Below are 13,740 nucleotides of genomic sequence, written 5' to 3'. Positions count from 1 at the left end.
CACCACCACTTGCTAACCACACTCTTGGGCCATGCCAAGGTGAGAGAACTCTCTGCCTCCTCCTCACAGGCTGAGCATTTCTGAACCCCTAACCCAATCCAGAAATGGGTTTTAGGGAATTTAATGTTCTAAATTTTAGGGAATTTAGGGTTCTCCTTAGGTGAATCTAGAAAATTGTGGCAATATATATCTGGATATTGTTGAAAGTGGCAATTTATCTTTGTGGGGACCCAAAAGGTTATGTGAATTTGTCTCTCTTATAGAGGGGAGCTCTTTGTTGGTCTATGACTCGGAGGAGGGCTGCGTCTATCTCTGTGTGTCTTTATGGGGTCTCGGTGCATCTGTGCATGCTTGTAGGAATGACTGTAATTATCCATGTCTGTGACAGGCCGTGGAGAGAAGTGGCTCAGATTCTGGAGCCAAACACCAGGATACACCATCTTTGAAACCTTAAGAAAGTTTCTAAACCTCTCTGTGCCTCAGTTTTCCTTATCAGTAACAGTATTACCTACCTCACAGGGTTGTTATGAGAATAAAATGAGGTAATACATGTAAAGTGTTTGATGCACATAGTAAGTACTATAAATTCTATATTTGCATTCTTGTGGAGGAGCTGTCTGTGTGTGCACAGATGGGTGAGGGCCAGAGATCTGTGGATATGGCAGGGGTGGAGGGAGGGTGGCGGGGGGTGTTCTCTGAAGATGCGTGTTCTGGGAATCTGCACAGAGGAGTTCAGAGTCTCTGTGAAGTGCTGTGTAGAGCGAAGTGCTGTGTAGAGCTTGTATGTCCAAGAATGTGCTGGCGGCCGAGTACATCGGTATGCGGGCCCTGTGTGCTGTTAGAAATGTGCATGTCTCCTGTGAGGAGACCTCCATTTTCATGCTGTGAAAACCCTGTTTTCATCTGTTCCCTCAGCCCCTGAAATCCATTCCCTGGTCCATGGATGCCTCCCTCCACCTCTGTTTCTCCCTGGCCGTAACCTCCCTGAAGCATCCTGGTACCTCTCAGACACGGTGGTTTTACCCCAGGGGAGGGGTCCTGGGGTGAAGATCTCAGCAATGGCTTGGTGAACAGGGGCTATTTTAGGGCAGGCCTCTCACCACAGCCCGCCTCACAGTTCACCACGTAGGTGTTACCACCCTCCAACACACACAGAGAACAGTTATAGAGAAGGATGAAGGGGGGTTAGTGGGGCTGAAGTGGGGGGTCAGGGCACTGACTAACACAACTTTCAGTTAGGCAGCTGGACCTGGTGGATCCAGGAGGCTTCTGGGAAGAGGTGAGTGGTGCTGGGTAGAAACAGCAGGACTCAGAGCGAAGGGGGCTGTCCGTGGAGGGAACTGGACTTGGGGGTTGAGAAAGTCATGGCAGAGTCATCTTTCCCAAAGACCTTCAGCCACTCTGAGAAAAATCAGGGTTCACTGGGTTGACCCTACCCTTCAACACTCCATCCCTCTTTCATCTTAGGAAATAGAGCCCTCTCCCCACAGTTCCTCTCTGAGTGTCGCAATGGGGGAGTTTCTGGTGGGGCTGGGTGAACCCTTGCTCAATGGCCTGCCTGCCCTATCACTCAGAGGACTCAGCTACCAGGAAAGGGTTGGCTCATTCAAGGGAGCTCCCCAGGGGACCCAGGTGGCCCTGCCTCTGACCCAGGCCTGTCCTTAATGTGGGATAGGAGCAGAGCTCTGGAGGTAGGTGTAGTCCAGGCTGCGCACAGAGGCCGGGGCCACGGAAGGGCTTGTTTTCAGGAGACAGTGACTGGCAGCCTGTGAGTGAGTGTGGTGTGAGGGGAGTCCGATCAGAGAGATGGGCCTATCGTGAAAATACGAGTGTCCAAGTGTGTGAGTCTGTTAACCTGAGAGGCAGTCTGTGTGCGTAGGTGTATGTGTGCGTACGTGCATGTTACTGTGTGTCAGAGCTTGGACTCATATAAAAGAGTTAGCCTGCAGTTGTGTGTGGAGGTGTTGGTGAGCACGCTCATTCGTGTGCACCGTGTTGGTGTGACTGTGTGCTGGTGTGTCAGGTGGATTGAGTGTGAGAGAACTGCTGTGGGGGGTGGGGTCCTGTGTGAAAGTGGAGGTGTAAGTGTGCCAGGGGTGCTGGGAAGGAAAATGAAGACAGAAGTCATGCTGGGGCAGAGCCCAGCCTTTTGGCTTCCTGAAGAGGGCAGGAGCTGGGCAGCTGGCTTGCAGGAACATTGGCAGAGCCTTCATCCCCCATGTCCTTCTGTCTCGCCCTCAGGTCTCCGGCCCCTCCCAAGGACCATGCCACAGTTCCACTGACCCTGGAGCAGGGGCCTGAGGGGTGAGTGGCAACTGTGGGCTTTCAGGGTCAGGAAACCAGTGGGGGCAGCCTTCCTGGGCCCCACAGCTCCTCACAGCCCCTTCCTCCTACCAGGGCCCTGTTGCTAGGTAACAGATGGGGGAGACAGAATGAGGCAGCTTGAGAGGCCAGAGGCTGGACCCATGACAGGAAATGGCCTTGATCCCCCTCTGCGGGGAATCTCCAGGTGCAGGCACACAGCCCTCACACACACACGCACACACACATACAAACAGACACGCGCACACACACTTTGTCATACAGACCTGCACACACAGATACACACAGACCAAAACACATATACATATACACTAGCAAAAAAACCCCACACATAAACACACACTCATACAGACATACACAAGCTAGCCACCACATGTAGAGCTGTGCTCCCACAGATATTCACAAAGGATTGCACGTGTGCACACGTACGCAAACTCACAAATACTTAGAGACACACAAAAGACACACACACACACTCTGAAGGATTCATTGAAATACAACTGAAACAATAGGAGGCAAAAATATGTAAACAAACACAACAACATCCTAAAACAGAAAACCAGGCTCCCTGAGGCCGTGAGGACTCTCCAAACACTGAGGCAGTGGGAGGCAGGCCCAGCGCTGTTCCTGCCCCACCTTTGCTCCTCACTAGGGAGGACTCTTCCACCCCAGGTCTGAGAGGAGAAGCTGCCTGCCTGTGTTTGTGTGTTTGTGTGTGTGCATGTGGGGGGGGGGCAATGGGGCCCCTAAGTGAGGCATTCCCCGTTCCGTAGCAAGGCACCCGGAATGGGTTGTGTGTCCTGCAAGAAGTCAGAGCCAGGGCTCAAGGAGGATGCTGGCCTGGAAGAGGACTTCAGGGACCAGGGGGCTGCAGACCGCTATGGCCCAGACCCTACTCAAGCCCGGCCTGTGGCCTCCTCTGCCCACATCCCCAACTACAACAACTTCTCTCAGCCCACCAACCCTACCTTCCTTGATGGGGGCAATATCAAAGGCATCTCAGGTGAGTCCAGAGGGAGGCAGGCACTGCCCAGACCCTGGGAGAACCTGGGGGGAGGGGAGACACAGACTTGTCCTTAGAGTTCTCCAGTAGGACGTGGGCGACACAGCCTTGCTCTCAGCATGCAGTCCGAGGGCACACATACAGCCTGACCCTCTGAGGGGAAGACTTAGCTCCGATCCCAGTCAGAGAGGGGCTCTGGTGACAGATACAAGTGATAAAGAGAACCCTCTTGGCCTCCTGGGTGCCACTTCCCAGGTGGGAAGTCTGCTTGGTGGGGAAGAGAAGTGGATAACCTGGGGACTACCCGGGGTACAAGGGGTGGATTTGAAGGTATGTGTCCTGAATTGATGGGGGGCCAAGCTCTGAAGCCCAAATCATAAACCCACTGGACTCCAAAGGCCTTGGAGAACAAGGGGACCACCGTGGTAGAGAAATATAGGACCTGGCTGAGGAACAGGATTCTGGGGGTGCAGCCCCCTTGGTGCCACCTCTTCAGTGCCCTACTGTGCTAAATAGCCCTAACTCTGCAGGGACTGGGGTGACCATGTTCATTGCCCTATATGACTATGAGGCCCGAACAGATGATGACCTTACCTTCACCAAAGGCGAGAAGTTTCACATCCTGAACAATACGTAAGTGACGGGGCCACCAAGCCTGGGCCACAAGCTGTACCCAGAGAGGAATCCTACATGGTACCCATCTTCAGAAAGCTCCAGCCTCATTGGGGACACAAATATATGACAATTACAACCTGGGATGATTGCTACTAATTAAGGGGAGCAGGAGGAAATATGAGGACATAATACCAAATATGATCCTAGGGCAGTGGTGATCAGGGCAGTCTTCCTGGAGAAGGTGATTTCTAAACTGAAACTAGAAAAATGAACAGACATTGAAAGAGAAGGTGAGCAAAGAAGAAGAGAGAGAGAGAATGAGAATAAATGGTAATTTTTGGAAACCAAGTGGTTCAGTTTAGATGGATCATAAAGTACAAGGTATAGAACAGAGAAAACAGAAACCAGAAAAGTGGGTGGGAGCAGATGCTGCAGGGCTTTTTAAGAAGCCATGTCGAGGAGCCTAGGTTTTATCCACCAGGAAATGGATAGTCTTTGGAGGATTTCAGTAAGGAAGTGACCTAGTTAGCTGTCCACTGCCTGCTCAAACTCCAGCCCAGCTGAGAAGCCAGAGGAGGAAACCAGAAAGCTCAGAAGATGTCCTTAAACATATTCCTTTTGCAGGGAAAAGTCCTCCTAGGCCTTTAGTCACAGTGGATGGGGGCAGCACAGACGGGAACCAGGGGGACGGGGGCGTGTGTGTGTATTAGATGAGGGGTTAGCAGAATCACACTCCCCCAATCTTCTTTGTGGCCCTGCCTGACCCCAGGGTTCCCAGAAGCTGACACCCACTGACACCCACCATTTTGTACCTGCAGTGAGGGTGACTGGTGGGAGGCGCGGTCCCTCAGCTCTGGACAGACTGGCTACATTCCCAGCAACTATGTGGCCCCTGTGGACTCCATCCAGGCTGAAGAGTGAGTAGGGGTGGGGAGAGGCCAGTTTTATGGACAAGACCCGGGAGTCCAGATTCCAACCACCTCTCAGGCACATCACAGCTGCACTCTGAGCCTAACGCCTTTAAAAAAAAATATATATATATATATTTATTTATTTATACAAGTACTGGCTCCAGTCAGAAGCGCGGGAGGGTGAGAGAATTCACCAGAGCCAGAGCGGGGAGCAGAGCAGGCAGAAGGACCGAGGTACACTGCTGAGAGGAGCAGCGGGCGGCAGGAGAGGTCTGCGCGCCATGTGGGACCCTCGCTGAGGGCCGGGGATAGAACCGGCGCTGCAGAGGCTGTAGGCAGCTTCGCAGCCCAGCACTCAACCGCTGCGCCACTGGGGAGACCCTGAGCCTGACTCCTTGTCTGTAATTTTGAAGGTTATTGTAAGAATAAAAGAAGATAATGAGGCTAATAATGATCGCTGGTACTCATCTAGCTTGTACCGTGTTCTGGATACTATTCAAAGTGCTTTCTGTTTTGTTTTTCTTTTATTTTTCTATTTTTTTTTTGTTTGCACAAAATGCTTTCTGTATATTAATGGAGTTAGAAACTAATATTATCCTCTTTTACAAATGAGGAAACTGAGGCACAGAGAAATTAAATATTCTGCCTGAGTTCACATGGCCAGTAAGTAGATGGAGCTGGTGTGTTTGAACTCAGTCTGCATTTCCTAAGCTGCATTTCCGGCTGTATTTCCCAAGCATTATACATACTACCCCTTGGTGATAACAGCAGTCTTCGAGCTTTAAAATATCTTGTAAGGTGTTATGTAAATGCAGGGTGGCATCACTTACAATTAGTTCTCTTTTTAAAAAAAAATTATTCATTTATGCATACAAGAACCAGGGTACAGGCCAGAGGTACAGAGGGTGAGAGGATTCACTAGAGACAGCGTAGGGAACAGAACAGGAGGATTGACTGAAATACACTGCTGAGGGGAGCAGCGGATGAGACAGGAGAGGTCTGCCACACCGTGCGGATAGCTCCCTGGCCATCCTGGGATCTAACCCATGCTGCAGTAGCTGTGGATAGTTTCATAGTGCTGTGCTTCACCCCTTGTGCCACCAGGGAGGCCCACAATTAATTCTCTTAAGAAGGCAGGGAATTATCATTGGTGGAGTATCTTTATATACTGGAGATACTTAGAACAGTTACCTTACCTTGATTCATCTAACTCTCACAATGACACTGTTGATGTGATTACTGCCGTTACATTACAGATGAGGAAGGTGAGGCTCACGGATGTTTGACTGTTTCTCCTCACGTGTACATCATATATGGGAAAAGAAAGGGCTGCAGAGACTGCAGAGTGGCAGTCACCAGTACTTGGTGACTGATTTGCCATTGGGCTTTAGGGAGTGAGAGGCATCAGGGGTGATGCACAGTGGAGGAGCTGAGTGGGAGGGGAGGCCATTTGCTAGAGTGGTGGACACAGGAGAAGCTACAGGTACGTGGATCCTAGTGGGACTTCTTGAGTTGAGGTTCGTGGAGAGGAACACCCAGGTGGAGGAGGTTGCCTGCCATTTGATTCAGTTATGTTCTGGATAAGAGGGGACCAGCCCATGTCAAGCCTTGTCCCTGAAATAGCCAGGAGGAGGGGGCATCTTCTAATTGGCACAGGTTTTTAGTTCGTTGCTGTGGCTCTTGCAATGAAACTAGGAACTCTTCAGAATGGAGCTGATCATTAAAGCTGCAGAGGAGGGTGAAGGAAGAGGCAGAAAGTGAGAAAACCCTAGGACCCAACTTTGGGGAAAGTTGCCTTCAAAGGAGAAGGAGCCGTGGGGAAAAGTCTGGAAAACCAGGGCAGGCCAATTCAGAAGAGCCAAGAGGGTGGAGAAGTTTCAGGAAATAAGAGAGGTAGTGTCACTGGATTTGGCAATGGAGTGACCTTGGTGAGAGATCTCTCCTTGTGAAGTGGGGGTGGAGGCCAGACAGCAGAGCCTGGGAGGGAGTAGGAGGTGAGGAAGTGGAGACTCAAGTGTGAAGTGCTTTTTCAAGGGAAGGAAAGGTGAGAGATATAGCAGAATGTTGATGGCAAGACAGAGCGTGGAACCCTTTCCTTTAGGGAAGGAAGAAATGTGGGCATATGTAGAGGTTGGCGAGGTAGAAAAGCTGCAGAATGGCAGGGTGTGGCGATGGGTAGGGGAGAGGTGTCTCTGAGCAGAGAGGAGTGGACAGGGTCCAGAGCTCAAGTGGATGAGGCCTGCATCTGTGGAGAGTGGCAGGAGGCATGGAGGAGAGGAGGGGTGATGATGCAGAGGCAGGAGGTTTGAGGGGTTCATGCTGGTGTCCACAGTTGGGAGCAGCGCCAGGAAGCTCTGAGGTCGAGTCCGTGCAGTGCTGAGTTAAGAACAATGTCGTGGTTAGAGTGCAAGCCTCGAGCAGACAGCTTGGGTTCCTATTCTGGCAACACAGCTTAAGAGCCCAGTGACCTTGGGCAAGTTGCTTAACCACCAGGTATCTCAATTTCCTCATCTGTCTTAATGGGGGTTAATAATAGTATTTACCTCACCGTGTTGTTATAAGAATTAAATGAATAAATATATGTACTAGAGCAGAGCCTGACACAAAATAAGTGCTGCTGTATTTATATTAATTGTTAAGAAAATAGTTAATAGCACGGGGGGCAGGGGGCAGAGATAGGGTTTGGAAAAAACTCAAGAATGTGTCCTGTCTACACGGTCTTTCAACAATTCGTCCTTTCTTGTTTCATTTCCTGAACATTCCACCTGCCAATGCCTTCCTCAGTCGCCTAAATTGCACCCAACACCAGACTGACACTGTCAGACTTTACTAAGTCTGCCACCTCCTTTGATGAAAGCTGTACCCCTTTTAATTCAGCCCAAGATGGTCACAGAGCAGTTTAGTGATGTGGCTGCATCTGAATCTTCCACAGCACGCTGCCCCTTCAACATCCCCAGTGTCCTTTTACAGTTGGTTTAAGACTATAGTGGGGCGGCAGGAAAAATATTCAAGAAATAGCAGAGAGGCTGACGGCCCTGAGGTTGAAGTTGAGAATTGAAACAGTATCCAAATTTAAAAGAGTGGATGAATAACTATAAGAAAGTGAAAATCAAAATCAACAAAAAACTATGAAACAGAGACACTTTTTTGGGGGGTGGGGGGCGGGAGGGGAGGGATTGGGGTCAGAATGGGGGGGTTGCAATTGTATGGGGAATATAAAAATAAAATTTATTATTTAAAAAATAAATAAATAAAGTTTTAAAAAAAATGAAAAAAATAAATAAATAAAAGAGTGGAGAAAAAGTAGCAATCCCAGCCAGGAAGGAGAAGTTAGAAGGGTGGGACAGAAGCTGGAAAGGATGGTATTCTGGAAGCAAAGGTGGAAAGGGTTCCTTTGGGGAGAGGGATCTGAGGGGCGGCTTGGGGAAGGAAAAGAACTTGAGGGCCCGCAAAGGGCTGCAGGTTGAGCTCATCAGCCAGCCTTGTGGCAGGTGACTTTACCTCTCTGAGCCTGAAACAGGCCCCTCGGGGAGTGGGACTGAGATGCATGAGGAGCCAGCTGCTCCCTGATACGATGGCTGGTGACTGGGGTTCTGGCAATTTTATTTTTATTTTTTTTAAAGATTTATTTATTTAAAAAAGAGATTTATTTATGTATGCATACCAGAACTGGGGTACAGGCCAGAGGTGCTGGGAGTGGGGGGCGAGGGGGTGTGAGGATTCACCCAGAGACAGAGTGGGGAACAGAACAGGCATACTGATCAGGTGTGCTGACCAAAGTACACTGCTGAGGGGAGCAGCGGGCGAGTCAGGAGAGGTCTGCTGCGCCATGTGGGTAGCTCCTGGCCGGCCGGGGATCGAACTGGTGCTATAGAGGCTGCAGACATAGGTTGCGTCTTAACCCCTTGTGCCACCAGGGAGGCTGCTTCTGGCCATTTTAAATCAAGAGAAGTGGAGAGGAGAAGCATAACGGGGAGAAGCAGGTTTTTGGGTACCTGCTGTGTGCTAGGCACCTACACTCCCCTTCCCTGTGACCCTTACAGCCAGATTGCATGTACATGAGCCCCGTTCTTTTTTAATTTAATTTAATTTAATTTTTTTATGTTTTTTATTTAAATTTTATTTTTATATTCCCCATACAATTACAACCCCCTTATTTTGACCCCAAGCCCTCCTTTCCCCGCCCCCCACCCCCCATAGAGTGTCTCTGGTTCATAGTTGTTTGTTGATTTTGATATTTTCTTTCTTATAATTATTCTTTTTCCTGGTCCCTTATTTAGGTTTTCTAGATTCCTGCTATGAGTGAGACCATCCGGTATTTTTCTTTTTCTTTCTGGCTTATTTCGCTGAGCATGATCCCTTTCAGCGCCATCCATGTTGCTGCAAATTGCATGTGTTTATCTTTTTTTGACTGCTGAATAATATTCCATGGTGTATATGTACCACATCTTCTTGATCCAGTCATCTATTTTTGGGCATTTGGGTTGTTTCCAAAGCTTAGCTATTGTAAACAGTGCTGCTCTAAACATAGGGGTGCAGGTGCTCTTTGGAATGGATGTTTCTGTGTCCTTTGGGTAAATACCTAGGAGTGGAATTGCTGGATCATATGGAAGCTCTATGTTTAGTAGGTCCAGAAATCTCCACACAGCTCTCCATAGTGGTTGGACCAGTTTGCACTCCCACCAGCAGTGCAGGAGAGTTCCTTTTTCTCCACATCCTCGCCAACATTTGTTGTTGCTAGTTTTTGTAATCAGGGAAATGCAAATCAAAACTACAATGAGATACCATCTTACACCAGTGAGAATGGCACATATTGAAAAAAAAAAAAAACGAGCCCCATTCTTGATCCCCTTCCCAACAGGTGGTATTTTGGAAAGATCGGGCGGAAGGATGCTGAGAGGCAGCTGCTCTCTTCAGGCAACCCCCGGGGAGCCTTTCTCATTCGAGAGAGCGAGACCACCAAAGGTGGGAAGTGTGGGTGGATCTGCTATTAGGGTGGGACTAAGCTGTGGAGTGGGCATTGGGTCAGGGCCAATGACTGAGACAGGGTTGGAGGGCAGAACTAGGCTGGGACTGGGTTCAGGGATGCAGCTGTCCTATGTCTGAGTCCCCAGCCTTTGGGGCCTCTCCCAGCAACCAGGCTGGAGGTGAGGAGGGATGTCAGTCTGAAGGGGAGTCTTCCCCATAGGTGCCTACTCCCTGTCTGTCCTGGACTGGGACCAGACCAAAGGCGACCACGTGAAGCATTACAAGATCCGCAAGCTGGACACGGGTGGCTACTACATCACCACGAGGGCCCAGTTCGACTCAGTGCGGGAGCTGGTGCAGCATTACATGGGTGAGGCCTGCCCCCAGCTTTTGATCGGATCCGTGAGCCACCCCCTGAGATTGAGGACCAGGGAGGGGAAGGGTGTCCCAAGTCTGGAGTGTCCTGGCCTAAACTGGGCTCCCAGCTCAGGATCCTGCTCTAGGATTCCTGAGGAAACTGAGGTGTGAGTCTGTCCATGGCCAAAGGTCACCCCCTAATGTATGAGCTGAGTAGGAGGCAGAATAGGCCTGACTTACGGGATGGACTGTGGGGTTGGGGGAAGGTGGGAACAGTCGCCCAGGTTTCTGCTTTTTTTTTTTTTTTTAATAATTTTTTTTAAAATATTTATTTATTTATTTATGCAAGCACTGGGTATAGTCAGAAGCGCGGGAGGGTGAGAGAATTCACCAGAGCCAGAGCAGGGAGCAGAGCAGGCAGAAGGACCGAAGTACACTGCTGAGGGCAGCAGCGGGCGGCAGGAGAGGTCTGCGCGCCATGTGGGACCCTCCTCCAGTGGCCGGGGAGCAGCCGGGGATCGAACGGTGCTGCAAAGGCTGCGGGCAGCTTCGCAACCCAGCGCTCAACCGCTGCGCCACCGGGGAGGCCCCAGGTTTCTGCTTTTGGTAGTTAGACCTTGTGGTCTGTGGAAACGTGAGGGTCTCACATCCACACTTTTGTCTCGAATCCCCAATCCCATTTCCACCTATCAGAATCCTCCATTCTCCTTGGAGGCCCTGTGAGCTGGAGGCCCCCTCCTGTGGGATGGCCTGCAATCCTACAAGGTTCTCCCTCCCTCTTGTTGCTCCCTCTGTCCCTGGGTACCAGCAGGTTCATTTTAGTCAGTGGGCCTTCTGAGCTGGCCTGTGACCCCACCTTTGGCCTAACTCCTTATACCTGATCTTGGGGACTGTAGTGGGATGGGGAATGATGCGGGTGCCCTGGCCCACCTGTGACCACGTCCTGCTTCTCAGAGGTCAATGATGGGCTGTGCCACCTGCTCACGGCTGCCTGCACCACCGTGAAGCCGCAGACGCTGGGTCTGGCCAAGGACGCCTGGGAGATCAGCCGTGACTCCATTGCACTGGAGCGCAGGCTGGGCACCGGCTGCTTCGGGGACGTGTGGCTGGGTACGGAGAATCGGGGGCAGGCCTGGACAGGGGCGCGGGTTGATGGGGAGCGGGTCTTGACCAGCGTGGCCGCCTGGCAGGCACATGGAACGGCACCACGAAGGTGGCGGTGAAAACCCTGAAGCCGGGCACCATGGCCCCGAAGGCCTTCCTGGACGAGGCGCAGATCATGAAGCTGCTGCGGCACGACAAGCTGGTGCAGCTGTATGCTGTGGTGTCAGATGAGCCCATCTACATCGTGACCGAGTTCATGAGCCATGGTAAGGGTCACGGCCCCAGGCGGAATCTGAGTGGGCAGAATTTGAGGCAAAATGAGGGTGTGTATCTCCGGGAGAGGGAACTAGGGGGTGATCTGTGAGGGGATGAGGGACAAAGGGCAGAGTCCAAGAGAGGAACTGAGAGTCGCAAAGAGTGAAACCAGTGGAGTGTGGGTGACGGGGCGGGGCCTGGGTCTGGGGACCAAGCCGGACAGTGAAGGTGGCTGAGAGTGGAGACGCAGGTCTGCGGGTGGGTGGGTTCTGGGCGAGTGGAGGCGGCCTCTGTGAGGAGGAAGGCATCTGGGGCAGAGTCTGATTTTCTTGGTTTCTTTCCCCAGGTAGCTTGCTGGACTTCCTCAAGGACCAGGAGGGCCAGAATTTGAGTTTGCCTCAGTTGGTGGACATGGCAGCCCAGGTAAACTGGAAGAGCAGGATTCATCTCTCAGATCCCCCTCCTATTAACTTTCCACAAATCCCTTTCCCCCCTACACACCTAGCCAACCCTGGAAGAGCAGCCCCACCCACCACCTCAGGTGGGCCACCTGAAGCAGGGCACTGCCTCTCTGGAGGCCTTAGTCTCCTCATCTGGAAAGTGAATTTTTCAAAGAATTATTTCACAAGCCCTGGTGTTTCCTGTCTCTCTATACCTTGGCCCCCCAGGTTGCTGCGGGCATGGCCTACATGGAGCGCATGAACTACATCCACCGAGACCTGAGAGCAGCCAACATCTTGGTGGGAGACCGGCTGGTGTGCAAGATCGCTGACTTCGGGCTGGCCCGTCTCATCAAGGATGATGAGTACAACCCCCAACAAGGTGCCCTGCCTCACCCCACCTTCCAAGGGCTCCTCCATTCACCAAGAGGTTGCTTTGGGGCCCTCATACTCAGGCACCCTTCCCTGCCCCAGCCCATCAGGAACACCCCAATCCTGATGTAGTGTGAGAGGGTTCAGGTCCTGGCTCATTCCCTTACCAGCCATGGGGCTTTGAGCAAGTCTGTGAGCTCTTTTTTCTTCTGTTCAAACAACAGTAAGTCAACAGATATTAAGCACCTACTGTGTGCCAGGTACCACTATAATTCTCCAAGTGAAAGCAATAGGATATAATAATCCAGACTGCCTGGATAGGAATCCTAGCCAATTATAAGCTGTGATCTGGACAAGTTACTTTACTCAGTGCCTCCCTTTCTGCATCCATACAATGGGAATAATAATAGTATCTTTTGTGGGGGTTAAATGAGTTAACCCATGTAAATCTCTTAAAACAGTGCCTGGCAAGGAGTAAAAGGCCACATTAAGTGTTAGCTGTTATTATAATGAGAATTACTGCAATGTTTGTCAAGCACCCACTACTATACTAGACATATAATACGTGCTGCCTGGATATGAGGTCCTTTCTGTTATTTTCAGGGTCCTCAATCCTCGGGGCCCCATTCTCTTAATCCAGCTCCTCCCGGGACCCCCTCACTAAAGCAGCTGTCTCCTTTCTCCCTCATTCTCTCCAGGAGCCAAGTTCCCCATCAAGTGGACAGCCCCAGAGGCTGCCCTCTTTGGCAGATTCACCATCAAGTCAGATGTGTGGTCTTTTGGCATCCTGCTCACTGAACTCATCAGCAAGGGCCGAGTTCCCTACCCAGGTTCGCTGGAGGGCGGTGAGGTGGGAGGGTGGCTATGGGGAAAGGCCTCCAGGCTATCCCTCTGAAAGAGGCTAAGCTCCTGTCTGACAGAGTCCCATCTTCTAGGCATGAATAACCGGGAAGTGTTGGAGCAGGTGGAGCATGGCTACCACATGCCCTGTCCTCCAACTTGCCCGGCGTCACTGTATGAGGTCATGGAGCAGACCTGGCGTCTGGACCCAGAGGAAAGGCCAACCTTCGAGTACCTGCAGTCCTTCCTGGAGGATTACTTCACCTCCACGGAACCCCAGTATCAGCCTGGCGATCAGACATAGCCTATTTGGACACCCACCCCCTCTCTGGGGGGGTGTACCCACAAGCCCCCTCCAATCCCTACGGCTCTGGTCCCAAAGCCCCCAGGCTTAGAACCCTATAGAGCTCTTGCATGTCTCAGCAAACAGGTTGTTCTGACTCCATCTAGGGCAAACCACTCAATTTAAAAATGGAGCAAACAGAGGCCCAGAGATCATTACTTACTCACTCTGACCCCAAGCACTCTCTCTCCCCTTCCCACTTAGCCCCCT

General features: G+C 51.2%; 1 protein-coding gene across 1 annotated transcript; it reads left to right on the top strand.

Annotated features, from left to right (window-relative positions):
• Positions 1-3,108: 3,108 nt before the first annotated feature.
• FGR (FGR proto-oncogene, Src family tyrosine kinase) lies at positions 3,109-13,491 on the top strand (the record flags this gene model as incomplete). Its single annotated transcript, XM_084243020.1, has 11 exons — positions 3,109-3,325; positions 3,856-3,958; positions 4,759-4,857; positions 9,713-9,816; positions 10,040-10,189; positions 11,131-11,286; positions 11,367-11,546; positions 11,882-11,958; positions 12,204-12,357; positions 13,046-13,177; positions 13,283-13,491. 11 exons carry the CDS (start codon positions 3,109-3,111, stop codon positions 13,489-13,491), a joined length of 1,581 nt encoding a protein of 526 aa, XP_084099146.1.
• Between the last annotated feature and the right edge of the window lie 249 nt (positions 13,492-13,740).

Source organism: Talpa europaea (assembly GCF_964194135.1).
Source record: "Talpa europaea genome assembly, chromosome: 9".
Lineage (NCBI taxonomy): Eukaryota > Metazoa > Chordata > Mammalia > Eulipotyphla > Talpidae > Talpa > Talpa europaea.
The sequence above is the reverse complement of the archived record's forward strand: the minus strand, read 5'-3'. Positions and strand labels throughout refer to the sequence as shown.